The sequence below is a fragment of the Gymnoscopelus microlampas genome (assembly GCF_963454915.1).
Source record: "Gymnoscopelus microlampas genome assembly, chromosome: 19".
Classification (NCBI taxonomy): domain Eukaryota; kingdom Metazoa; phylum Chordata; class Actinopteri; order Myctophiformes; family Myctophidae; genus Gymnoscopelus; species Gymnoscopelus microlampas.
The window spans coordinates 165001-192500 of record NC_139956.1 but is presented as its reverse complement, the minus strand read 5'-3'; the positions used below and the strand labels follow the sequence as shown (position 1 = coordinate 192500).

Sequence of the window (27500 nt, the reverse complement as noted above, 5' to 3'; positions counted from 1 at the left end):
AAATGTACCTGAGGGGGCTTTGGAATAGAGGTGCTGGCGTTACATATAAAACAAATGCACCTGGAATGGGAAATAGAGAAGACATGTTTAAATTGGTAGTAATGCTACTGACGTTTACACGCAACTCTCTTGAAAACAAAGCATTGCATTGTGGGTTTGCCGTGAAGTCAGTGAGCTGAAAGGCCCTTTTTGATCAATCAAGTCACCTTAGTTCAATTGGCAGATGCCAAAAATACTAAATGTAATAATAATAATAATAATAATAATAATATGTTTTATTGGCGTGTCATGTGGTCTACCTGCACAGCCTTTGTGATCTACTGGTAGATCCCTGCTGTAAACACTTCATCATCAATTTAATCATCATCATCATCATCATCATCATCATCAATTTAAAAACAAAAACATCAAACAAAAAAACATCCAAACAGTTACTTTTCAGGAAACTGACCAAAACACAGCTCTACAAGCTCACAGCGTGTTGCGATGCGACACGTTGTGTGGGCTTGTAGATCTGCTATTTTCACTCATTTAGCTTGACACTCTTTTAGGATGAAGTGACATAAAACGTTGAAATATGGAGATAGTGACCAATGACCATATATGGTATTTAGTTACAAATGTATATATATGTATCTCCATATATAGGGACAGGTGCGCTGTATGTGCGCTTGTCAGACAGATAGCTTGGTGCCCGATTAGCTAGTTTTTGTCCTTAGCCTCGAGGGACACATATCCCATAGCCTAGAGGGACACATATCCCATAGCCTAGAGGGACGATTACTCTGTGATCATTCATAAAAATGCTAATTTAATTTTCCTTTCAGTTTTTCACAGAATCGTCAGGATGCCGTGCTCCCATTGGTCAGTAGGAGTGTGGTTGTCTCTGATTGGCTTGCCGGCAGTGTGGGCGGCAACCTTCAACTTGGCCCTAATTGGTCCGTGGAGATGTGACCCCATGTTCTCCAGAGCGCTGCCGTCGGCCGCCGTCAACCTGGCGTTGTCACGGTTACGCAGCGACACCAGTTTAACATACAGCTATGCTGTCACCGTATTGGACGAAGCCTGCTCTGTGTCTAAAGGTCATTAACATAAATAACTACCTTAAAACTCTGACTAAATACATTGGCAGTTTCATCAACAAATACAAACAAACATTTTAGGGAGGAACTAGTGGAGAAGAGATCCAGTAGAACTAAGACTAGAGGAGAAGAGATCCAGTAGAACTAAGACTAGAGGAGAAGAGATCCAGTAGAACTAAGACTAGAGGACAAGAGATCCAGTAGAACTAAGACTAGAGGAGAAGAGATCCAGTAGAACTAAGACTAGAGGAGAAGAGATCCAGTAGAACTAAGACTAGAGGAGAAGAGATCCAGTAGAACTAAGACTAGAGGAGAAGAGATCCAGTAGAACTAAGACTAGTGGAGAAGAGATCCAGTAGAACTAAGACTAGTGGAGAAGAGATCCAGTAGAACTAAGACTAGTGGAGAAGAGATCCAGTAGAACTAAGACTAGAGGAGAAGAGATCCAGTATAACTAAGACTAGAGGAGAAGAGATCCAGTAGAACTAAGACTAGAGGAGAAGAGATCCAGTAGAACTAAGACTAGAGGAGAAGAGATCCAGTAGAACTAAGACTAGAGGAGAAGAAATCCAGTAGAACTAATTAAAGTATTATCTAAACATTTTAATTAAAGTATTATTTAAACATTTTAATTCAAAGTATTATTTAAACATTTTAATTAAAGTATTATTTAAAAGTATTATTTAAACATTTTAATTTAAAGTATTATTTAAACATTTTAATTAAAGTATTATTTAAACATTTTAATTAAAGTATTATTTAAAAGTATTATTTAAACATTTTAATTAAAAGTATTATTTAAACATTTTAATTAAAAGTATTATTTAAACATTTTAATTAAAAGTATTATTTAAACATTTTAATTAAAGTATTATTTAAACATTTTAATTAAAAGTATTATTTAAATGCATTTGGATTCCAACATGTCTTTTTTATATTCATGATTGACAGCTGTCACTGAGTTGGCCGACATGGAGGGAGATGGCCACGCCTACATCGGACCCTTTAACCCCGCCCTCTGCCATGCTGCTTCCCTATTTGCCGAGCACTGGGAGGCGGGGCTGGCGTCCCCGGGCTGTCTGGAAGCTGATTGGCCCAGCCTGCCTCCTATCACCCCTCCTAGCAGAGTTCTCTTTGCTGTCCTCAGACATTTCCGTTGGGCCCATGTGGCTGTGGTGGCTGGTGAGTCATATATATATATATATATATATATATATATATATATATATATATATATATATATATATATATATATATATAATTGTACCCGTTTTTGCACCGCGGACCGATCATACCAGCGCACGGTGCGCTGGTATGATCGGTCTGTCTGAAACTCGTCTGGTGCGCTGCGCATAGATATATATAAAGGCTAGATGCCTCACCCGCGCTGCTGGCCAATGGAGTACGACGCTGCCACATGGCGGCCATCTTGGGACGGTCATTCATAACATTATGTCTATGGTGCATGTACTATTGAAATAACCACAGCCTGCTCAATTTTCATCCGATTTTCAAACGGTTTGGTGTGTTGTAAACACCAAAGATGTAGTTATGATACTGCAGTATCATAGCCTCGCGTAGCCAGACAATATCACACGACACACTGCGTGGATATTAGTCTGGTCCCTATCAACTGTAGATTTTCTTCTAAGGGGCGGTTACAAAAAGATCCAAACGGACTCTATTGGTTAGACCTAAACCAATCAGAGCAGTGCTTCCTTGAACGAACCAATCAGAGCAGTGCTTCCTTGTACGTCATTGCTCCAAATAAGGTGATAAGCCCGCCCACATTTGGATACTGGGCCCTGGTTGGCTCCGCACAACTGCGGAGGGAGAGGGAGATTGAAATCTCTATGGAGGGGGGCCAGACCTAATCTGCCGAGGGCTAAAGTGCATGCAATTTTGCAAAGGCAGATTCGTCTGGAACCAGGCTAGCAGTATCATAACTACATCTTTGGTTGAGCTGCGCTTGCGACGCCCCCGAGCCATCTAGCCTTTATATATATCTATGGTGCTGCGCACCAACCGACATGGTTCTTGTTTCTCAGACAACAACAAAGTAAAGTGCAGCCAGCACAGTGCATGATAACATGAATGAAGACGTTCCCGCATAACCTGCGTGATAATGTTGGCTGGGCAAATCAGAATCTGTAATGGATGCCCCCCGCGCGCGCGTTTTTCCCGTTTGGGGGGGGTGGCGGTGCCCTGGGGGGGGGGCGCACGATGTGGTGCACGATGCGGTGCACGATGCGGTGCACGATGCGGGTCACATGCGCGCGATTTTTATTGATTATTAATTAAACGACTAAAAAACAATGGTTCACATGGTTACTGTATGTTTTATAATAATAATCAAAATCTACAAAGTAACTAGTAACTAAAGTTTTCAAATAATTGTAGTGGAGTAAAAGTACAGTATTTGCCTCTAAGATATAGTGGAGTTACTGGAGTAGAAGTAAAAGTATTAGAAATTGGAAATACTCGAGAGTGCAAATACCACAAAATTGTACTTAAGTACAGTTCTTGAGTACATGTACTTAAAGACATATGCCAAAATCCATTTGAAAAAAAATGCTTTTCACTGTTCTCAGGTCAAATATTGACATGCGATTAAAATGCGATTCATTGCGATTCATTAATTACAAAGCCTCTAATTAATTAGATTGTTTTTTTTATTCGATTCCCAGCCCTATATACTGGATTTCTATATATATATACACATACGAGGCTGATTACTCCTACGAATTGTGTGTGTGTGTGTGTGTGTGTGTGTGTGTGTGTGTGTGTGTGTGTGTGACATCACAGGACCATCTGACCTATGGGAGGGCACGGCACAGGAAGTGGCCTCGGCCCTCAGAGCTCTGGGCTTGCCGATTGGTTCGGTGGTTACCATGGAGTCTGGGAAGGGGGAGGGGCCTCGAAAAGCACTCAGGGCCATTAAAGAAGCGGTTGGGGTCAAAGGTCAGTGTGGAAATTGAATTAGTATATTTTATTAAGTAATTAACTCATAATTACATTAAATTAATAAATGTGAGATGGAGGCTCTGGGTCTGTGATAGAACGTTTATAAATTAACCACTTGAACCCTAGCATCTCTGGTGGGTACAAAATAGCAGATCTACAAGCTCACAACAATTGGTGTAGAGGGAAAAAAGCAGACCAAATACAGAGCCAAAGGTTACGTTTATTTAGTATTGAGGGTTTAAAGAACAACTTTGGTTTTGGTCGCGTCGCAGTTTGTAACCTCTCGGAATTAAATGAACACGGTCAAATTGCTGCTGGAGGGATTCCTGTGTAAATTGTATATGTTGTATCTACCAGCAAAGAAAATCAGCCCCAGAATCTGCATTGACATGTGGGTTTGCCCACTTCCAACCCATGGCCAGTTAGCCCTTATCTAAACCTTATGGTCACGCCATAGGCTTACCCAGTTCCATCCCATGCACAGCTAGCCCATATGTAAACCATATGTAAACCATATGTCAACCATATGTAAACCATATGTCAACCATATGTAAACCATATGTAAACCATATGTCAACCATATCTAAACCATATCTAAACCATATCGGAACCTTATAATCTGCCCAGTTCAAGCCCATGCCCACTTGGTACCCAAGTAGCCCACATCAAACCATATGCGTTCCGTCTGGGATGTGACGAATATGATGTTTAAACAGTGTGATTATGAATATAAATGAGTTTAAACAGTGTGATAATGAATATTAATGAGTTTAAACAGTGTGATTATGAATATTAATGAGTTTAAACAGTGTGATTATGAATATGAATGAGTATAAACAGTGTGATTATGAATATGAATGAGTTTAAACAGTGTGATTATGAATATGAATGAGTTTAAACAGTGTGATTATGAATATGAATGAGTTTAAACAGTGTGATTATGAATATTAATGAGTTTTAACAGTGTGATTATGAATATATATATATATATATATATATATATATATATATATATATATATATATATATATGTGTGTAGAATTTGATTTATTTTTAACACTTTCTGCTCTTAGTGGTCATCATGTGTATGAGCTCCGTGCTGATTGGTGGAGAAGACCAGAGAGAGTTCCTATTGGCTGCTCTGGACATGGGGATGATTGCAGATGGCTACGTGTTTATTCCATATGACGCCCTGTTGTATGCCTTACCTTACCAGGTAATTAATATAATAACATACTAATTAACATACTAATTCAACTGTGAACACAGTGGTTGCTAGGTGAACACGTTGGTTTCTAGGTTTCTTCTGTAAATAGCTAAACAAATGTAATGTTGTTGTTTTTTTTCATCCAATCAGGACACAGTGTTCCCTCAGCTGACCAACAATACCCGCCTCCGGCATGCGTACAGCGCCGTGGTAACCGTTACCATGGATTCAGAGCAGAGTTTCTATGAAGCGTTCCGTCAAGCTCAGCTCAACCGAGAGATCCGCTCTGCTATGGCCGCCACTGAGGTGACCTTTCACCTTTAACAAAAGACATTTCCCCTTTAAAGTTGTGTCCAAGATCTTTTTCAACAGAGACATCATTTAATCAAGCTATATCCTAAGGGTTAGGGTAGGGTATTACCCTATAAGGTTAGGGTTAGAGTAGGGTATTACCCTAAAGGGTTAGAGTAGGGTATTACCCTATAGGGTTAGGGTTATGGTAGGGTATTACCCTATAGGGTTAGGGTTAGAGTAGGGTATTACCCTATAGGGTTAGGGTTAGGGTAGGGTATTACCCTATAGGGTTAGGGTTAGGGTAGGGTATTACCCTATAGGGTTAGGGTTAGAGTAGGGTATTACCCTATAGGGTTAGGGTTATGGTAGGGTATTACCCTATAGGGTTAGGGTTAGAGTAGGGTATTACCCTCTAGGGTTAGGGTTAGAGTAGGGTATTACCCTATAGGGTTAGGGTTAGAGTAGGGTATTACCCTATAGAAACATCATTTAATCAGGCATAAACAGGCTTAGCTATATCCTAAGGTCCCCTGTCTCACGTCCTGGTTTAAAAAAGGCAGGAAAGCTTTGAAGCTATTCTAAGCCTTAAAGGTTTTGGATAAATGCATTAAATAATATTGCTATCAGGTGTGTCTCAACCATAAAATGTAAGTCTGTAAGTCCTTCTAAATCCAAACTAAATGCAAATTATGGTTTAAAATGTGTTATTTTATTAGCATTAAGAGAACTCTGATTAATGTTGAAAAAATAAATGGTCTGCTCACTACAACTGTGCTACGATTTATATATATATATATATATATATATATATATATATATATATATATATATATATATATATATATATATATATATATATATATATATATTTATATAGAATCGGTATATACATGTGTATGTATGTATATACTGTATATATTTACATGTGTATGTATTAATGTATGTATTTTTATATTTACATGTGTGTATATATATATATATATATATATATATATATATATATATATATATATATATATATATATACATATATATATATACATATATATATATATATACATACATATATATATATATATATATATATATATATATATATATATATATATATATATATATATATATATACTGTATGTATTTATATATACTGTATGTATTTATATATGTGTATGTGTATGTATATACTATATACTATTTATATATGTATTTATATGTTTTCAGGTTTCTCCGTTGTTCGGGACGATATTCAACATGATTTATTACGTTGCTAAGGCTGTAGAAGAGCGTCGCCAGGCAGGGGGCGGGAAGTGGGTGACAGGCAACCAGCTCATCCAATCAGACGGAGGATTTGAATTCCGCGGCTTCAACCAGGTCAAACAGATTTATAATTATGATCATTATAATGCTTAATCATTCATATAATTATGATAATTATAATACTTAATCATTCATATAATTATGATAATTATAATACTTAATCATTCATGTACTTATGATAATTATAATACTTAATCATTCATATAATTATGATAATTATAATACTTAATCATTCATGTACTTATGATAATTATAATACTTAATCATTCATATAATGATGATAATTATAATAATTCATCATTCATATAATTATGATAATTATAATAATTAATCATTCATGTAATTATGATAATTATAATAATTCATCATTCATATAATTATGATAATTATATTAATTAATCATGCATGTAATTATGATAATTATAATAATTAATCATTCATAAAATTATGATAATTATATTAATTAATCATTCATGTACTTATGATAATTATAATACTTAATCATTCATATAATTATGATAATTATATTAATTACAATGATATTTAATATCTATAGTATAGATATGAAATATCAGATTTTCAAGCTCACACTGTCCTTCTATAGATACTAACTATCAGATCTACAAGATCACTGTCCTTCTCTTATCTATAGATAATAAATATCAGATCTACAAGATCACTGTCCTTCTGTTATCTATAGATAATAAATATCAGATCTACAAGATCACTGTCCTTCTCTTATCTATAGATAATAAATATCAGATCTACAAGATCACTGTCCTTCTCTTATCTATAGATAATAAATATCAGATCTACAAGATCACTGTCCTTCTGTTATCTATAGATAATAAATATCAGATCTACAAGCTCACTGTCCTTCTCTTATCTATAGATAATAAATATCAGATATACAAGCTCACTGTCCTTCTCTTATCTATAGATAATAAATATCAGATCTACAAGATCACTGTCCTTCTCTTATCTATAGATAATAAATATCAGATATACAAGCTCACTGTCCTTCTCTTATCTATAGATAATAAATATCAGATCTACAAGATCACTGTCCTTCTCTTATCTATAGATAATAAATATCAGATCTACAAGATCACTGTCCTTCTCTTATCTATAGATAATAAATATCAGATCTACAAGATCACTGTCCTTCTGTTATCTATAGATAATAAATATCAGATCTACAAGATCACTGTCCTTCTGTTATCTATAGATAATAAATATCAGATCTACAAGATCACTGTCCTTCTGTTATCTATAGATAATAAATATCAGATATACAAGCTCACTGTCCTTCTGTTATCTATAGATAATAAATATCAGATATACAAGCTCACTGTCCTTCTGTTATCTATAGATAATAAATATCAGATATACAAGCTCACTGTCCTTCTCTTCTATAGATAATAACTATCAGATCTACAAGCTCACTGTCCTTCTCTTCTATAGATACTAACTATCAGATCTACAAGCTCACTGTCCTTCTCTTCTATAGATACTAACTATCAGATCTACAAGCTCACTGTCCTTCTGTTATCTATAGATAATAAATATCAGATATACAAGCTCACTGTCCCTCTCTTCTATAGATAATAACTATCAGATCTACAAGCTCACTGTCCCTCTCTTCTATAGATAATAACTATCAGATCTACAAGCTCACTGTCCTTCTCTTCTATAGATGCTGTATGGAGGCCATGAGGGGCGGGGCTTACTGGCCAAGTATGTGAAAGTAATTTATATTACTAACTATTATATTACTTATTAGATACATTACTTATTCTACATGATTTATTCGAAATATTACTATTTATTATTTACTATATAATAATAATAATGTATTTACAGGTATAATAATCATGTTATTACAGATATGTGCTGCTATAATGATAATAATGTATTTACAGGTATAATAATCATGTTATTACAGATATGTGCTGCTAATCGGCCCGATCCGAGGTTGGTCCAGACAGAGTCCAAAACTCATCAGATGTCAGGGCCGTTTCAAACTCTCCAAACATTTCCTCTGTCATCTCTTCTAAATAGTCCGTTTCCTCCTCGTGCTTTAGTGGTGTGTGTAACAGATTCACATCATCATCCTCTTTATCCTTGCCCACATTGTATTGTTCAAGTTCTTCCCTATTTACTTGGCTGGTGTCTTCTTGGCTCAAAGTTAAGACACCATCGCTATTGCACCATCGGTTAAACTCCTCATCGTTCCTAAACATTTCGACTGCTATCCCTTCTAAATAGTACATTTCCTTCTTGTTCTGTAATGGTGTTCCTACAATATTGACATCATCATCGTTTTTTCCTGTGCCCACCTTGTATTGTTCCACTTCTCTGTCTACCTGGTTGGCGACGATGAGACAGTCAGTCTCATCGTCGATCGATTTCAGTGGACTGGATTTTGCCGTTTGTCAGGACCTTCAGGTTTCAGCTTCTTTGAGTGTGTCCTTGAATAGTGTTCTGTCTCTGTGGGCTGTCTATGGGCTGTCATCCCTTCTAAATAGTCAATTTCCTTCTCGTCCTTTAATGATGTTCCTACAATATTGACATTATCATCGTTTGTTCCTGTGCCCACTTTGTATTGTTACACTTCTTTGTCTACCCTTGGTAGACAAAGAAAAACCTTGACGTTTTCGTGGCTCAAAGTCAACATATCATTACCATTGTACCATCCCTCAAAGTTGTCTGGAACTGGACTGGACATTTGCCGCTTGTCAGGACCCTCAGGTTTCAGCTTCTTTGACTGTGTCCTGGAATAGTGTTCTCTCTCTGGATCCTTTGTTGTGGTCCTTTTACGCTTTACGCTCTTGCTTTTACAGCATGTTGCATTTAGATGTTCTCCTGCACGACGGAAACACTTGTGCTCGGCGTATCGGGTCCGACGGCCCAGAGATAGTTTTCTTTTCCGTGGCCTAATTTTAGCTCTGCACACACGTCATGCAAAGTCCGGCCTCTCTGGCCTCTCCTCTCCTCCCTCCCCGTTTTTCTTTGCGGCCCTAACCGACGACGCTATTGCCATGGCTCTCCACACCGTTCTCTCGCATATGGACAACAAGCTGCTGAAGGACAAATATGTACGTATGCTGTTCGTGGACTACAGCTCAGCATTCAACACCATTGTCCCAGCAATACTTGACAAAAAGCTCAGAGACCTAGGGCTACACCCAAGCATGTGCGACTGGATACAGGACTTTTTGTCCAACCGACATCAGGTGGTGAGAATGGGCAGCATCACATCTGACCCCCTGACCCTCAACACCGGCGCACCCCAGGGATGCGTGCTGAGCCCTCTCCTCTACTCCCTGTACACGTATGACTGCATAGCCACACATGTCTCCAACACCATCATAAAGTACGCAGACGACACGACAGTGATAGGCGGAATCGTCAACAACGACGAGTCTGACTACAGAGATGAGATCAACTCACTGGCGCTCTGGTGCCGGGAGAACAACCTCGCTCTCAATGTTGACAAGACCAAATAACTGATCGTGGACTTCAGGAGGCCGCGGAGAGACCATGCGCCCATCCTCATCGACGGTGCTGCAGTGGAAAGGGTCAGCGAGTTCAAATTCCTCGGAGTACACATCGAGGAGGACCTAAAATGGGAGACGCACACCACACACGTGAAGAAAAAGGCTCAGCAGCGACTGTACTGGCTCCGCCGCCTGAAGAAGCTCGGAGTAGGACAGCGCATCCTCAGGCTGTATTACAACAGTTCGGTTGAAGGCGTCCTAACAGGCTGTGTCACGGCCTGGTATGGGAACTGCACTGCCCGAGAAAAGATCAGCCAACAGCGAGTAGTGCGATCGGCAGAGCGAATAATGAGAGACGAGCTCCCAGCGCTCCAGGATCTGTACAAAAAGCGGTGCTTGGTCAAAGCCAAGCGCATCATCAAGGACAAGTACCACCCAAGTCACTAACTGTTCAAAACACTACAGTGACTGCGGTGGGGCAAGGGGTCCTACCGCAGTATCAAGAGTTCCACTACCAGGTTCTGGTGTAGTTTTAATCCGGCTGCTGTCAGATTATTTATATGTTATAGGTATGTATTTAAACAGTGATGCAGACAGACTGACTAACTATAATAATAATAATGTTATTTATATGTTATAGGTATGTATTTAAACAGTGATGCAGACAGACTGACTATAATAATAATAATAATGTTATTTAAAGGTATAATAATGTTAATAATCATGTTATTCATGTATTTATAGGTATGTAATCATGTTATTCATGTATTTATATGTTATAGGTATGTATTGTTAAACAGTGATGGAGACAGACTGACTATAATAATAATAATAATGTTATTTATATGTTATATATGTGTTAAAAGGTATTATAATAATGTTATTTATATGTTATAGGTATGTATTGTTGAACAGTGATGGAGACAGACTGGCCCCCACACACACTCTGTCTCCTATGAACTCTTATGTTATATATATGTGTGTGATAAGGTATAATAATCATGTTATTAATGTATTTATAGGTATGTATTGTTAAACAGTGATGGAGACAGACTGGCCCCCACACACACTCTGTCTCCTATGAAATCTTATGACTATAATAATAGTAATGTTATTTAAAGGTATAATAATGTTAATAATCATGTTATTAATGTATTTATATGTTATAGGTATGTATTAATGTTATTAATGTATTTATATGTTATAGGTATGTACTGTTAAACAGTGATGGAGACCGACTGGCCCCCACACACACTCTGTCTCCTATGAACTCTTATGGAACGGTGGGAGGACTCAGGTCTGTGGGACGATCCATTCTGTTCCCAGGAGGAAGACCCCCCTCTGAGAGCTTCTGTTGGTTTAACCCAGACCAGGCCTGTACTGGAGGTAAGACCCCCCCTCTGAGAGCTTCTGTTGGTTTAACCCAGACCCCCCCCTCTGAGAACTTCTGTTGGTTTATTTGTATGCTAGGATTGGATGGCTTAGGGTTGAGGACAGAGTACAGCAACTTGCTATGGGCCTGGTCTTCAAGATACACCACAACATTGGAATCCCCCTGTATTTGTCAAAATACTTCCAAAATGTTAATGAAGTCCATGATCACAATACCAGAGGCAGCTCCACGAATCATGTTCAACCCTTGTTTGGCTCAACAAAGGGAACAAACTCGTTCTCATGCTATTCATCAAAAATATGGAATGCCCTACCAAAAGGAGTAAAGGACACCCCCCCTTTCTCTTTCTTCTCTTGTACATATCTTTCACTCTTCATACCAGTAACCTTTAAGCTGATTGTATGACATTCTGTATAGTAGTGTGTATATGTGTCTGTCTCTTATATGTATATTAGTGTGTATATGTGTCTGTCTCTTATATGTATATTAGTGTGTATATGTGTCTGTCTCTTATATGTATATTAGTGTGTATATGTGTCTGTCTCTTATATGTATAGTAGTGTGTATATGTGTCTGTCTCTTATATGTATAGTAGTGTGTATATGTGTCTGTCTCTTATATGTATATTAGTGTGTATATGTGTCTGTCTCTTATATGTATAGTAGTGTGTATATGTGTCTGTCTCTTATATGTATAGTAGTGTGTATATGTGTCTGTCTCTTATATGTATATTAGTGTGTATATGTGTCTGTCTCTTATATGTATAGTAGTGTGTATATGTGTCTGTCTCTTATATGTATAGTAGTGTGTATATGTGTCTGTCTCTTATATGTATAGTAGTGTGTATATCTGTCTCTTATATGTATAGTAGTGTGTATATCTGTCTCTTATATGTATAGTAGTGTGTACATGTGTATGTCTCTTATATGTATAGTAGTGTGTATATGTGTCTGTCTCTTATATGTATAGTAGTGTGTATATCTGTCTCTTATATGTATAGTAGTGTGTACATCTGTCTCTTATATGTATAGTAGTGTGTACATGTGTTTGTCTCTTATATGTATAGTAGTGTGTATATCTGTCTCTTATATGTATAGTAGTGTGTACATGTGTATGTCTCTTATATGTATAGTAGTGTGTATATGTGTCTGTCTCTTATATGTATATTAGTGTGTATATCTGTCTGTCTCTTATATGTATAGTAGTGTGTATATCTGTTTGTCTCTTATATGTATAGTAGTGTGTATATGTGTCTGTCTCTTATATGTATAGTAGTGTGTATATGTGTCTGTCTCTTATATGTATAGTAGTGTGTATATGTGTCTGTCTCTTATATGTATAGTAGTGTGTATATGTGTCTGTCTCTTATATGTATAGTAGTGTGTATATGTGTCTGTCTCTTATATGTATAGTAGTGTGTATATGTGTCTGTCTCTTATATGTATATTAGTGTGTATATGTGTCTGTCTCTTATATGTATAGTAGTGTGTATATGTGTCTGTCTCTTATATGTATAGTAGTGTGTATATGTGTCTGTCTCTTATATGTATAGTAGTGTGGTTCAAGGTTCAAGGTTCAAGTTTATTAGTGTCCCCGAGGGGCAATTTGGTTTGCAGCATATAGCATCAGTACAGTACAACAACATTAAAACTGACAGTAAAAAACAGTACAAAACAGAACAGTAAAACATCCATAGCCGGTTCATAGAGTTCACATTAGGTCATAAAGAGCAAAGTGTAAGGTGCTATTCAGTGCAGTGTACATACAGTGTGCATGGCCATTGAAAAAAGAATACGTGGACAGCAAGGAGACTGCTAGGTGCACGTATTAACAAAGGCTATCTCCTCCTTGGCCTCTCCATGAACGAGTTCAGACTGCCGATAGAAATGGGAATAAAGGACAGTTTGTGCCTGTTTGTTGTGGCACTGGGGGTCCGCAAGCGACGGCCCGAAGGAAGGAGTTCGTACTCGATGTTAAGTGGGTGAGCAGTATCTGAACGAATCGACTTGGCTTTTTTGAGCACTTGTCTGTTAAAGAGAAGTCCAAGGCTGTTCATGTTTGTACCAATTACCTTGGAGGCAACTTTCACAATTCTACCCAGGGAATTCTTGTCCTTGACACAGAGATTACCGTACCAACAGATAATAGAAAAGGAAATGACAGATTCTATGTAGGCACTGTAAAACAATTTCATCAGAGTTTTGTCGATATTGAACTTAGCCAATTTTCTCAGACAGTATAGGCGTTGCTGGCCTTTTTTATACATCATGTCCGTGTTGAGGTCAAATTTCAGTTTATCATCGATTATTGTACCCAGATATTTGTAATTTTTTACAATATCTACTGTCTCTCCGTTGGCCAGGCTCTTCCGGGGAGATTGTGGTGAAAGTCTAAAGTCAATGCAAAGCTCCTTAGTTTTTGAGACATTCAGCTGTAGGAAAGCATTGTCACACCATGACAGAAAATCATCGAGCACTTGCCCATGGCCATTTTCTTCATTGCCAAGCAGGCTGACAATGACCGAGTCGTCAGCGTACTTGACTATGAATGAATTATGGAAATGGCTAAGGCAGTCGTTGGTATATAGAATGTATAGGAAAGCAGATAACACACACCCCTGGGGTGAGCCAGTAGAGGATGACAGAAGACTGGACAGTGTATTATTGACTCTTACACATTGTGATCGGTTGGTAAGAAAGTCGAGGATCCAGCCCACCAGGCATGGGTCCAGACTGAAAGTGCTAATTAGTTTCTCGACCAGAACATGTGGCTGGATCGTGTTGAACGCTGATGAAAAATCAACAAAAAGCAGCCTGGCATGATTTTTCTTTCCCTCTAGATGTTTGTGCACCAGATTGAGTAGAGTGGCAATTGCATCTTGGACGCCTCTGCCTTCTCTATAAGCAAACTGAAGAGGGTCTAATAGGCTTTCAGTTTTTGCTACAAGTTCTCGCTTGACTAGCTTCTCAAACTGTTTCATAATAAGGGAGGTAAGGGCCACAGGTCTGAAATCATTTAGCGTTTTTGGGTTGCTGTTCTTGGCAACAGGGACAACAGTGGACTGTTTCCAAAGGAGTGGTACGATCTGTTGACTAATGGACATATTAAATAAAAAGTAGAAAATGGGACCAAGCTGGTCGGCGCAGTTCTTTAAGAGGCGACCCCCGATGTGGTCAGGGCCTGCGCTTTTCTTAGGGTTGCATTTTTTAAAACACTTGATCACATCCTGTTCCTCGAAAAAGGAACTGGTAGGGGGGGCAGACAGTAGTCTGTTTTTGATCTCAGCGTGATTTTCACTAAAATCATGGGCATCAAATCGGCCATAAAAGTCGTTGAGGTCCTGAGCTAGTTGCTTATCACAGCTGTAGTCGGCTAATGCGACCTTCTTCCTACCATTGGCTTTCAGGCCAGTGATGGTTTTCATGCCATCCCAGGCGGAGCCCATGTTGTTTGCTATGAGTTGGGCTTCTATCTTTTCCTTGTATTGCTTTTTTCCAACTTTAACCTCTCTCTTTATTTCTTTCTGCAAATTTCGCAGTTCTAGAGTATTTCCCTCTCTAAAAGCTTTATTCTTTTTCTGAAGAAGTGATTTGAGGGGTTTGGTTATCCAAGGTTTGGAATTTGGGTACACTTTGATAATTCTATCTGGAATTACAGTGTCTTCACAATACAGTGACCAACTCGTGACAGCGTCAGTTAACTCATTTATGTTGGCAGAAGATGCCTTGAACATGTCCCAGTCTGTGGATTTTAGTAGACCTCGAAGGGTCTCACAAGCGTTGTGGTCGTTCCAATTCTTAACGCATATTTTCTGTACTTTGCCACGCTTAAGTGCAGTGCGATACACAGGGAAAAGGTGTATACAATTGTGATCAGAGGCGCCCAGGGGCGGAAGGGGAACAGATTTATATGCGTCTTTGACGTTACCATAGCACATGTCGAGGATGTTCTTGGCCCGTGTCGGGCAGTTGACATACTGATAGAAGTCTCTGAGTGACTTTTTCAAGGAGCAGTGGTTCATATCACCCAAAACGAGATTTGGTGCATCAGGGGAGATTAGCTGTAGTTTCTGTACAACCCGCATTATGTGTGTATGTGTCTGTCTCTTATATGTATAGTAGTGTGTATATGTGTCTGTCTCTTATATGTATAGTAGTGTGTATATGTGTCTGTCTCTTATATGTATAGTAGTGTGTATATGTGTCTGTCTCTTATATGTATAGTAGTGTGTATATGTGTCTGTCTCTTATATGTATAGTAGTGTGTATATCTGTCTGTCTCTTATATGTCATCATGATTTGTGTGCATGGGGATCTCATCTTAAACGAGCTCAGTGCTTAATGAGTCTTCCAGTTTAGTAGACCTTGTATTGTGAATTTGTACTTCCATGTACTGTTGTTCTCATGTCCTACTAAATAAAGTACATCAACCAATCAATCAATCAATCAATCAATCAATCAATATAAACATTAATAGCATTTATGTTATTTTATTTTGTAGTACAGCTTTAATATAAACATTAATAACATTTGTGTTATTTTATTTTGTAGGAATGGATTCAGCCACCTTGGTGTTCATGTTCCTGTTCTTCTGTGTTCTGATTGGAGGAGCTGTCTACTGGTTCAGGTGACACACACACACACACGCACACACGCACGCACGCACGCACGCACGCACGCACGCACGCACGCACGCACGCACGCACGCACGCACGCACGCACGCACGCACACACACACACACACACACACACATACACACACACACACACACACACACACACACACACACACACACACACACACACAGAAGCGGATGGGAGCCATGTTTTTTGACACGGTGATCCATCTGTCCTTTCCTTTTCAGAATCACCACGGGTGATTCCAGAGCTGCTCTAGCCCCTCCCGTGTGGAAAAAACGAAAAAAACAAAAAGACTGAAAACATGGTTCAGACCGCGTTCGGCACCAAAGCGCTACTCTGTGAAAACACGGTTCAGACTGTGTTTGGCACCCGATGTGTTAAAGGACTTTTAATATCTTTTTAATTCCAAATTGGACACATTTTCCTGTGTCTCTCAGTGTAGAGTTAATAAAGCAATAAGCCATAACACATTCACCGCCCCAAAGTTTATTCATAATGTACTCACCCACTGCCTATAGCCTTTTGAACCGGTCACAACATTTTTATATCCATTAAAATCCGCGATCGGATGCTGTTTATAAACAACGACGACGGACGTACGAGCCCTCATAGTGTTTAGGTTTCTCTTTCTTCTTCTGTGATATCAGCGGCTAAAACAGGCTCCATCTTAGATTAGCTTAGCATCCGATCGGCTATCAGATCGTTTGTAAACACAAATGAAACCATAATGTTTAGCCTAAACCAGGAAAAAAAAAAAAAAATCGGGATAAAATAAGAAACAGGAAACAGTCCACGGATAATAAGGTGTAGATAATATATATCACGGCTAATATAACTAACTAAATCAGCCAATCAGAATCAAGGATGGGACTAGCCGTTTTAGAATGTGTGTGAATCTTTAGAGGACATTATAGAGTTAATGTGTGTTTTCTATCTATAGAGGACATTATAGAGTTAATGTGTGTTTTCCGTCTTCCACAGGGGGCGACGTAGAGCTGCCTCCAACAGTAAACTGGTCTTCAACCTGGACGACATCATATTCATCGACACACAAATCAGCAGAAAGGTCTGAACTCATTAAACTAACAAGTTAATGAATTAGTTAAACTAGACGGTCTGAACTCATTAAACTAACAAGTTAATGAATTAGTTAAACTAGACGGTCTGAACTCATTAAACTAACAAGTTAATTAATTAGTTAAACTAGACGGTCTGAACTCATTAAACTAACAAGTTAATTAATTAGTTAAACTAGACGGTCTGAACTCATTAAACTAACAAGTTAATTAATTAGTTAAACTAGACGGTCTGAACTCATTAAACTAACAAGTTAATTAATTAGTTAAACTAGACGGTCTGAACTCATTAAACTAACAAGTTAATTAATTAGTTAAACTAGAAGGTCTGAACTCATTAAACTAACAAGTTAATTAATTAGTTAAACTAGAAGGTCTGAACTCATTAAACTAACAAGTTCATTAATTAGTTAAACGAGAAGGTCTGAACTCATTAAACTAACAAGTTCATTAATTAGTTAAACTAGAAGGTCTGAACTCATTAAACTAACAAGTTCATTAATTAGTTAAACTAGAAGGACTGAACTCATTAAACTAACAAGTTAATGAATTAGTTAAACTAGAAGGTCTGAACTCATTAAACTAACAAGTTCATTAATTAGTTAAACGAGAAGGTCTGAACTCATTAAACTAACAAGTTCATTAATTAGTTAAACTAGAAGGTCTGAACTCATTAAACTAACAAGTTCATTAATTAGTTAAACTAGAAGGTCTGAACTCATTAAACTAACAAGTTAATGAATTAGTTAAACTAGAAGGTCTGAACTCATTAAACTAACAAGTTAATGAATTAGTTAAACTAGAAGGTCTGAATTCATTAAAGTAACAAGTTAATGAATTAGTTAAACTAGAAGGTCTGAACTCATTAAAGTAACAAGTTAATGAATTAGTTAAACTAGAAGGTCTGAACTCATTAAAGTAACAAGTTAATGAATTAGTTAAACTAGAAGGTCTGAACTCATTAAACTAACAAGTTAATGAATTAGTTAAACTAGAAGGTCTGAACTCATTAAACTAACAAGTTAATGAATTAGTTAAACTAGAAGGTCTGAACTCATTAAACTAACAAGTTAATTAATTAGTTAAACTAGAAGGTCTGAACTCATTAAACTAACAGGTTAATTAATTAGTTAAACTAGAAGGTCTGAACTCATTAAACTAACAAGTTAATTAATTAGTTAAACTAGAAGGTCTGAACTCATTAAACTAACAAGTTAATTAATTAGTTAAACTAGAAGGTCTGAACTCATTAAACTAACAAGTTAATTAATTAGTTACACTAGAAGGTCTGAACTCATTAAACTAACAAGTTAATTAATTAGTTAAACTAGAAGGTCTGAACTCATTAAACTAACACGTTAATTAATTAGTTAAACTAGAAGGTCTGAACTCATTAAACTAACAAGTTAATTAATTAGTTAAACTAGAAGGTCTGAACTCATTAAACTAACAAGTTAATTAATTAGTTAAACTAGAAGGTTTGAACTCATTAAACTAACGAGTTAATTAATTAGTTAAACTAGAAGGTCTGAACTCATTAAACTAACAAGTTCATTAATGAGTTAAACTAGAAGGTCTGAACTCATTAAACTAACAAGTTAATTAATTAGTTAAACTAGAAGGTTTGAACTCATTAAACTAACAAATTCATTAATTAGTTAAACTAGAAGGTCTGAACTCATTAAACTAACAAGTTCATTAATTAGTTAAACAAGAAGGTCTGAACTCATTAAACTAACGAGTTCATAATTAGTTAAACTTAACCAGTTTTATAAATGTATTTAAATTGTTAATTAATTAGTAAATTAGTTATCATTCCAGAGTTGCATGTATAAAACTGTACAGTATTTTATTTGATAAATTATTGATGTTTTGTGTCTATAGATACTGAACGAGTATTCTACATTGAAGAGCAAATATGTTAATCAAGTGTGTTGTTTCCATAGAAACTAAACGAGGACTCCATAATGAAGAGTCTCATCGAAATTAAAACTCCGATTCGTTCAGTTGGACGAAGCTACATCCAGACAAGTCCTGAGAGCTCCAACATTGGCCTACTGGAGGTAACCTACATACCTACATATATATATAAATACATACATATAAACCTACATATATATAAATACATACATATATATATATATATATATATATATATATATATATATATATATATAAATACATACATATAAACCTACATATATATATAAATACATACATATAAACCTACATATATATAAATACATATATATAAATACATATATATAAACCTACATATATACCTACCAACTGACTGTTGTAGGAACTACTGGTCTTCTTGCCAGTAATGTGAACCCGGATGCTTTGAGTAGCAGAAAGAGTATGGGTCCCAGCATTTAAAGAGTATGGGTCTCAGCATTTAAAGAGTATGGGTCTCAGCATTTAAAGAGTATGGGTCTCAGCATTTAAAGAGTATGGGTCTCAGCATTTAAAGAGTATGGGTCTCAGCATTTAAAGAGTATGGGTCTCAGCATTTAAAGAGTATGGGTCCCAGCATTTAAAGAGTATGGGTCTCAGCATTTAAAGAGTATGGGTCTCAGCATTTAAAGAGTATGGGTCTCAGCATTTAAAGAGTATGGGTCTCAGCATTTAAAGAGTATGGGTCCTCAGCATCAGAGAGCTGTTGTTTACAGTAACTCTGATGTCATGGTTTGGTTGTTTACAGTAACTGTGATGTCATGGTTTGTTTACAGTAACTGTGATGTCATGGTTTGTTTACAGTAACTGTGATATCATGGTTTGGTTGTTTACAGTAACTGTGATATCATGGTTTGGTTGTTTACAGTAACTAACTGTGATGTCATGGTTTGTTTACAGTAACTGTGATGTCATGGTTTGTTTACAGTAACTGTGATGTCATGGTTTGTTTACAGTAACTGTGATGTCATGGTTTGGTTGTTTACAGTAACTGTGATGTCATTGTTTGTTTACAGTAACTAACTGTGATGTCATGGTTTGGTTGCCAGGGCGACTGGGTTTGGCTGAAGAAGTTTGCAGAAGGAAAGACGATGTCAGCTGTCAATCAAAGTACCCAGGATGTGTTTAGTAATGTAAGACACACACACACACACACACACACACACACACACACACACACACACACACACACACACACACACACACACACACACACACACACACACACACAGTAATAGTTGTGTATTTGTGTGTAGTTCAGGGACATGAGACATGAGAATCTGAACCTGTACCTGGGTGTCTTCCTGGACTGTGGGATCTTCGCCATAGTAACAGAACACACCCCCAGAGGAAGCCTGGCCGACCTCCTGGGGGATGGGGAAATGAGACTGGACTGGATGTTCAAATCTTCACTTTTAATGGATCTAATTAAGGTATTAGTACTGTTAATTACCCCAATAATTAATATAAATATTACCCTTATTATTGTATTGTATTTGTATATATTTTTAGGGTCTCAGGTACCTTCATTTAAGGAATCTATCTAGTGTTATATATGTTTTATATATATATGTTTATATGTATTTATATATTTTCAGGGTCTCAGGTACCTTCATTTACGAGGCATCAGCCACGGACGACTGAAGTCCAGGAACTGTTTGGTTGACGGACGCTTTGTTCTGAAAATCACAGACTATGGACTTCAAACCATCCTGGAGTCTGCAAACATCTGTCTTCCTGAAGATCCTAATGGTACCTATACCCCTATATATACCCTATACCCCTATATATACCCTATACCCCTATATATACCCTATACCCCTCAGAGGTCGCGTTAGTCCGATAATTGCCGGTTTCGACCGATTTCTTTATGACAAAGGCCGGAAAAAATAAATCTCTCCGGACATCCTGACCGGTTGACAATGACCCGGCACGTTCATTAATTATCACCGCAAATCAGGCACATTTCAAATCCTCTGCTTTGCAAGCTCTCTCTCTCTCTCTCTGTGTGTATTTAACAGTCAGTCACGCACAAGTTGTGTCATTACAAGTTAGAATATGTCACAGACACTAGGCTACTACTTGTGAGTAAAGTTGTGAGTAAAGTTGGCAAGTTGCTCTACTACAGTTTAACATGATGAAACATCCAACACAGATGCGTAAATACTCTTCACAACAGCTATAGGCTACTGCAACTGTGGCATCCAGGTGAAACACAACGTTAATCATAAAGGTGGACCTATTTTTAACTCTATGAGGGGGACACGTTAAAACGTTAGCACTTTGAACTGAATAGCTCTATGAGGAGACGGCAAGATTCTCACAACTCATCAACTTTCCCACGGCTGTCCCAGCCAGACGCACGATGGCATCCACTGCCTAACTATACAGTATAACCTCCTGTGAGTGACTAGTGGTCTATAATTTATTGCCCTAACAGGTCAGCTGTCAGCTGATTAGAAAATGCGTTCAAAGTCCGCAATTGATTATTGATAAACCATTACGTACGCAGTGACGCAGCATGCGCAAATGGTAATTAATGTATTTGTGCCAGATGACCCTGCTGCTATATAAAATGTGTATATTAGTATTACTCGTTCATCATGGTTCATGTTCAAATAGCTCAATCCAAAATATAATGCTGTAGGCCTAAGTGTTAGGCTGTATTTACGCATCTGCTTGTAATTAATGCATAAAAAACACACACCCTCCTGTTAATGCATAAAAAACACACAGTCGAAACAGGAGGGAGGTCTAGGTGTTCCAAGCGTGGAGTGGATCTATAACGCCACCAGGCTGGCCCATCTGCCCATCAACATGCTGAACTGTGATGACCACACTGTCAGGGAACTTGCACGCTCTTTGCTGTTCCTCGATATGAAACGGCGAAAGGTTCCCCTGGCAGGAGAAGATGATCCAAGCTTCCTAGGCTTCAGAAAGAAGCCCAACGTCAAGATGGACTCTCACTCTGCTGTGTTTGGGGTCTCGTCGGACTGGCCCGACCTCAATGACCTTTGTGTGCGAACTGGAGTGTCCCTGGACTGGGTGAAGTCTGACTCAGACACTGTAATCGTGTCTGAGGATGTTATATCTGACTGTACAGTTTCAGTAAGAGTAGCTATTAATGATACTCAACATCATGTATCACCAGCCAACACACGCAGGTACCTGGTAGGGCTGCAACAACAGAGGCAGCAACAACACTGGACTGGTTTAAAGTTACAGGGAAAGCTAGCATGTATTCCCACTGCAGATCATACAGTTTCCCATGCAATATTCAAGAACTACGCAGTTAATGAGGATATTCTTACATTTGCAGTTAAAGCTAGATTACAGGTCCTCCCAACCAGACTCAATCTCTCTCTGTGGTACCCCAATACATTTTCTCCTCATTGCCTGCACCATCACAACACCCCAACCATAGAGTCACTGTCACATATTCTGAATGGCTGCCATGTATACAAAGGAATGTATATTTCCAGACATGACAGGATTGTTGACTTACTGGTTAAGGACATGCTTCTATACATCCCACCTTCTTCTGTTTAAGTTTATACTCACACAAGGGTTTCATCTGACATGTTCATACTATGCAATAACCAAACTGAGATCTTTTCAAATGTGACAGCCAATACACCAGATGTTGTTGTAGTTGACGAAGAAAGCAGAGAAGTCACCATCTTAGAAGTAGGCTGTACGTTTGACTATAGTCTGGAGGAGACATTCCTTGCCAAGGTTTTAAAATACCAACCGAACAACTTGGGTACAGGTGCAAACTACTTGTGTTTATATTTGGAAGCCTTGGCAACGTCCACAGACAAGTTGTAAGGGGTTTGCAGATGGCAGGAATTCCCAAAGCCAAAAGCCAAAGCATTAGCAAAATTCTGCTCGATATCTGTGATAATAGGCAGCCGCCACATATGGAGGAGACGCTGCTTCCTGTATCCATAGACAGATCAGACATGTCAATGAGATTCTGAGCTTGTATGTGCATCTACCACTATTTGTGTTCAAGAATTTCTCTTGTAAAATGTGAACATAAATAAATATATTAAATGTGTGTGTGTGTGTGTGTGTGTGTGTGTGTGTGTGTGTGTGTGTGTGTGTGTGTGTGTGTGTGTGTGTGTGTGTGTGTGTGTGTGTGTGTGTGTGTGTGTGTGTGTGTGTGTGTGTGTGTGTGTGTGCGTGCGTGCGTGCGTGTGTGTCAGACTTGTTGTGGACAGCTCCAGAGCTGTTGAGGTCTCCGACCAGAGGAGGGACATATGCCGGAGACGTCTTCAGTTTTGCCATCATCATACAGGAAGTAATCACCAGAACCCTTCCCTACGCCACACTGGACATGCCTGCACATGGTGAGAGTCTGTCTGTCTGTCTGTCTGTCTGTCTGTCTGTATGGAGCGTTGTCCAGGGTGTTTTAGAGAAGAGAGAAGAGTCTAGGACGTGTGGAGCGTTGTCCAGAGTGTTTTAGAGAAGAGAGAAGAGTCTAGGACGTGTGAAGCGTTGTCCAGAGTGTTTTAGAGAAGAGAGAAGAGTCTAGGACGTGTGGAGCGTTGTCCAGGGTGTTTTAGAGAAGAGAGAAGAGTCTAGGACGTGTGGAACGTTGTCCAGAGTGTTTTAGAGAAGAGAGAAGAGTCTAGGACGTGTGGAACGTTGTCCAGGGTGTTTTAGAGAAGAGAGAAGAGTCTAGGACATGTGAAGCGTTGTCCAGAGTGTTTTAGAGAAGAGAGAAGAGTCTAGGATGTGTGGAACGTTGTCCAGAGTGTTTTAGAGAAGAGAGAAGAGTCTAGGACGTGTGGAACGTTGTCCAGGGTGTTTTAGAGAAGAGAGAAGAGTCTAGGACGTGTGGAACGTTGTCTTTCTGGCTAAAAAACCTCCATGGTGTTACTACGCACTACGCACGTCGCAAGGTAGCCGTCCGGAAGACTCGCCCCAAAACACACTCGCCCCCATTTCCTTGTATTTCTTTTACTGAGGATAAGGTTAGAAATAAGTTTAGGTTTAGGCATAGTTTTACTGAGGTTAAGTTTAGGAATAAGTGTGTGTGTGTGTGTGTGTGTGTGTGTGTGTGTGTGTGTGTGTGTGTGTGTGTGTGTGTGTGTGTGTGTGTGTGTGTGTGTGTGTGTGTGTGTAGAGATCATAGACAGGTTGAAGAATCCTCCTCCATTGTTCAGACCATCAGTGTCTGTTGATGAAGCTCCATCTGAATGTTTGAACCTGATGGTTTCCTGTTGGAGTGAAGACCCCGAGAAAAGACCCAGCATAGACAAGATCTTTAAGCAGGTAATTTATACCCAAAGACCACTTTATACCCAAAGACCACTTCATACCCAAAGACCACTTTATACCTAAAGACCACTTTATACCCAAAGACCACTTTATACCCAAAGACCACTTTATACCTAAAGACCACTTTATACCCAAAGACCACTTTATACCCAAAGACCACTTTATACCTAAAGACCACTTCATACCCAAAGACCACTTTATACCCAAAGACCACTTTATACCCAAAGACCACTTTATACCTAAAGACCCAGCATAGACAAGATGTTTAAACACGTTATACCTAAATACCCAGCATAGACAAGATGTTTAAACACTTTATACCTAAAGACCCAACATAGACAAGATGTTTAAACACTTTATACCTAAAGACCCAGCATAGACAAGATGTTTAAACACTTTATACCTAAAGACCCAACATAGACAAGATGTTTAAACAGGTATCCTTTCCCTGAACCCTATAAACCCTAACTAACCTGATGGTTTCCTGTTGGAGTGAAGACCCTGAGAAAAGACCCACCATTGTCAAGATCTTTAGGTACCCTAACCCCTAAACCCTATAACCCCTATAACTCTATAAACCATATTAACCAACCACTTATAAACATCACAGAAAACATGTTTTTTTTGTGAAATTTTATATTGAAATATTAACGAGGAGTACCTCAATTTGCCATGTATTGTTGTTCTTTAATATATTTTGATGAGAAATGTATTTTATGGAATTTATCATATCCGGTAAAATATGACTATTTTCATTGTTAGTGTTCTAGGGTTAAGGATGCTAGAACAGTACACTTTTTTCATACAGTTTTATTACAGTTTAAAGGCGTTAACAAAGGGAAAAGAGCTAATATAATGGACAGCATGTTAAGGATGCTAGAACAGTATATTAATGATGTTGCTACATGGTTTTATTACAGTTTAAAGGCATTAACAAAGGGAAAAGAGCTAATATAATGGACAGCATGTTAAGGATGCTAGAACAGTATATTAATGATGTTGCTACATGGTTTTATTACAGTTTAAAGGCATTAACAAAGGGAAAAGAGCTAATATAATGGACAGCATGTTAAGGATGCTAGAACAGTATATTAATGATGTTGCTACATGGTTTTATTACAGTTTAAAGGCATTAACAAAGGGAAAAGAGCTAATATAATGGACAGCATGTTAAGGATGCTAGAACAGTATATTAATGATGTGGCTACATGGTTTTATTACAGTTTAAAGGCATTAACAAAGGGAAAAGAGCTAATATAATGGACAGCATGTTAAGGATGCTAGAACAGTATATTAATGATGTTGCTACATGGTTTTATTACAGTTTAAAGGCATTAACAAAGGGAAAAGAGCTAATATAATGGACAGCATGTTAAGGATGCTAGAACAGTATATTAATGATGTTGCTACATGGTTTTATTACAGTTTAAAGGCATTAACAAAGGGAAAAGAGCTAATATAATGGACAGCATGTTAAGGATGCTAGAACAGTACATTAATGATGTGGTTACATGGTTTTATTACAGTTTAAAGGCATTAACAAAGGGAAAAGAGCTAATATAATCGACAGCATGTTAAGGATGCTAGAACAGTACAGCTCCAACCTGGAGGATCTGATCAGAGAAAGAACAGATGAACTGGAGGTGGAAAGAAGCAAGACGGACAAACTGATTAGTCAACTGCTGCCAGTGTAAGTCTGTCTGTCTGTCTGTCTGTCTGTCTGTCTGTCTGTCTGTCTGTCTGTCTGTCAATGGATGTCAGTGTACTCAATGGCAGTCAATGAGTTAATGACTGACTCTACATTCTATTTACATTTCTGACTAATCAATCAATCAATCAATCAATGTTAATAATAATAATATGAACTGTTTCAGGTCAGTGGCCCAGGCCTTAAATCAATGTTAATAATAATAATAATCAATGTCATTAATAATTATAATGTTAATAATATGGACTGTTCCAGGTCAGTGGCCCAGGCCTTAAAGAAAGGTAAAGCAGTGGAACCTGAACATTATGCAGAATCAACGCTTTATTTCAGCGACATCGTTGGATTTACAACCATCTCTGCTCTCAGTGAACCCATAGAGGTTAGACCAGACAATAAATAATTACATGTATGTATGTATGTATGTATGTATGTATGTATATGTATAAAATACATCATAATTATTATATATTTATATGTATATATACATATATATATATATAAATATATAATAATGATGATGTATTTATAGATGTATTTATAATGTATATATTTATAGGTGTATTAAATGTATTTATAGATGTATTTATAATGTATTTATTTATAATGTATATATTTATAGGTGTATTAAATGTATTTATAATGTATTTATAGGTGTATTATATGTATTTATAATGTATTTCTAGGTGGTTGAACTTCTGAATGACCTCTACACCTGTTTTGATGCCATCATCGGTTCCCACGACGTTTACAAGGTGACCTTTGAACCCTCTGAAATTGACCTTTAAACTCCTTAGCATTATTAGGATAAGGATAATTCCTTTTAACAGGTCGTCTCGTTTCCAATGAGAACCTGTGAGCATTTAGGGGTTAAGAGTCTTGCTCAGGGACAAATTTCATTTCATCGACACATATGCTGGCCTGGCCTGGAATCGAACCTGGGGCAACCAGGGCCGCGGGCTCACTAACCATTCAGCTATGGCCCGCCCCCCATTATTATAATTATTATTATTCATATTAACTCATATACTGCCTAGAACGACTAAAACGACTTCTGTCCATAAGCCATGCCTGCCAAGA

General features: G+C 37.8%; 1 protein-coding gene across 1 annotated transcript in view; it reads left to right on the top strand.

The window, feature by feature from the left end:
• Window positions 1–847: 847 nt before the first annotated feature.
• The window catches only part of LOC311035141 (retinal guanylyl cyclase 2-like), a gene marked incomplete at its 5' end in the record, with an annotated part of 29735 nt that continues 3082 nt past the window's right edge, over window positions 848–27500 (top strand). The window contains 19 exons of the mRNA XM_084043222.1: window positions 848–1082; window positions 2034–2264; window positions 3888–4043; window positions 5120–5262; window positions 5404–5559; window positions 6769–6918; window positions 8561–8601; window positions 11572–11750; window positions 16308–16383; window positions 17379–17463; window positions 19420–19536; window positions 20479–20562; window positions 20686–20862; window positions 21028–21181; window positions 23638–23781; window positions 24561–24709; window positions 26242–26405; window positions 26679–26802; window positions 27107–27175. Of these exons, the coding sequence (XP_083899348.1) occupies window positions 848–1082; window positions 2034–2264; window positions 3888–4043; window positions 5120–5262; window positions 5404–5559; window positions 6769–6918; window positions 8561–8601; window positions 11572–11750; window positions 16308–16383; window positions 17379–17463; window positions 19420–19536; window positions 20479–20562; window positions 20686–20862; window positions 21028–21181; window positions 23638–23781; window positions 24561–24709; window positions 26242–26405; window positions 26679–26802; window positions 27107–27175 (2634 nt within the window). The remainder of the gene's footprint in view (window positions 1083–2033; window positions 2265–3887; window positions 4044–5119; window positions 5263–5403; window positions 5560–6768; window positions 6919–8560; window positions 8602–11571; window positions 11751–16307; window positions 16384–17378; window positions 17464–19419; window positions 19537–20478; window positions 20563–20685; window positions 20863–21027; window positions 21182–23637; window positions 23782–24560; window positions 24710–26241; window positions 26406–26678; window positions 26803–27106; window positions 27176–27500) is intronic.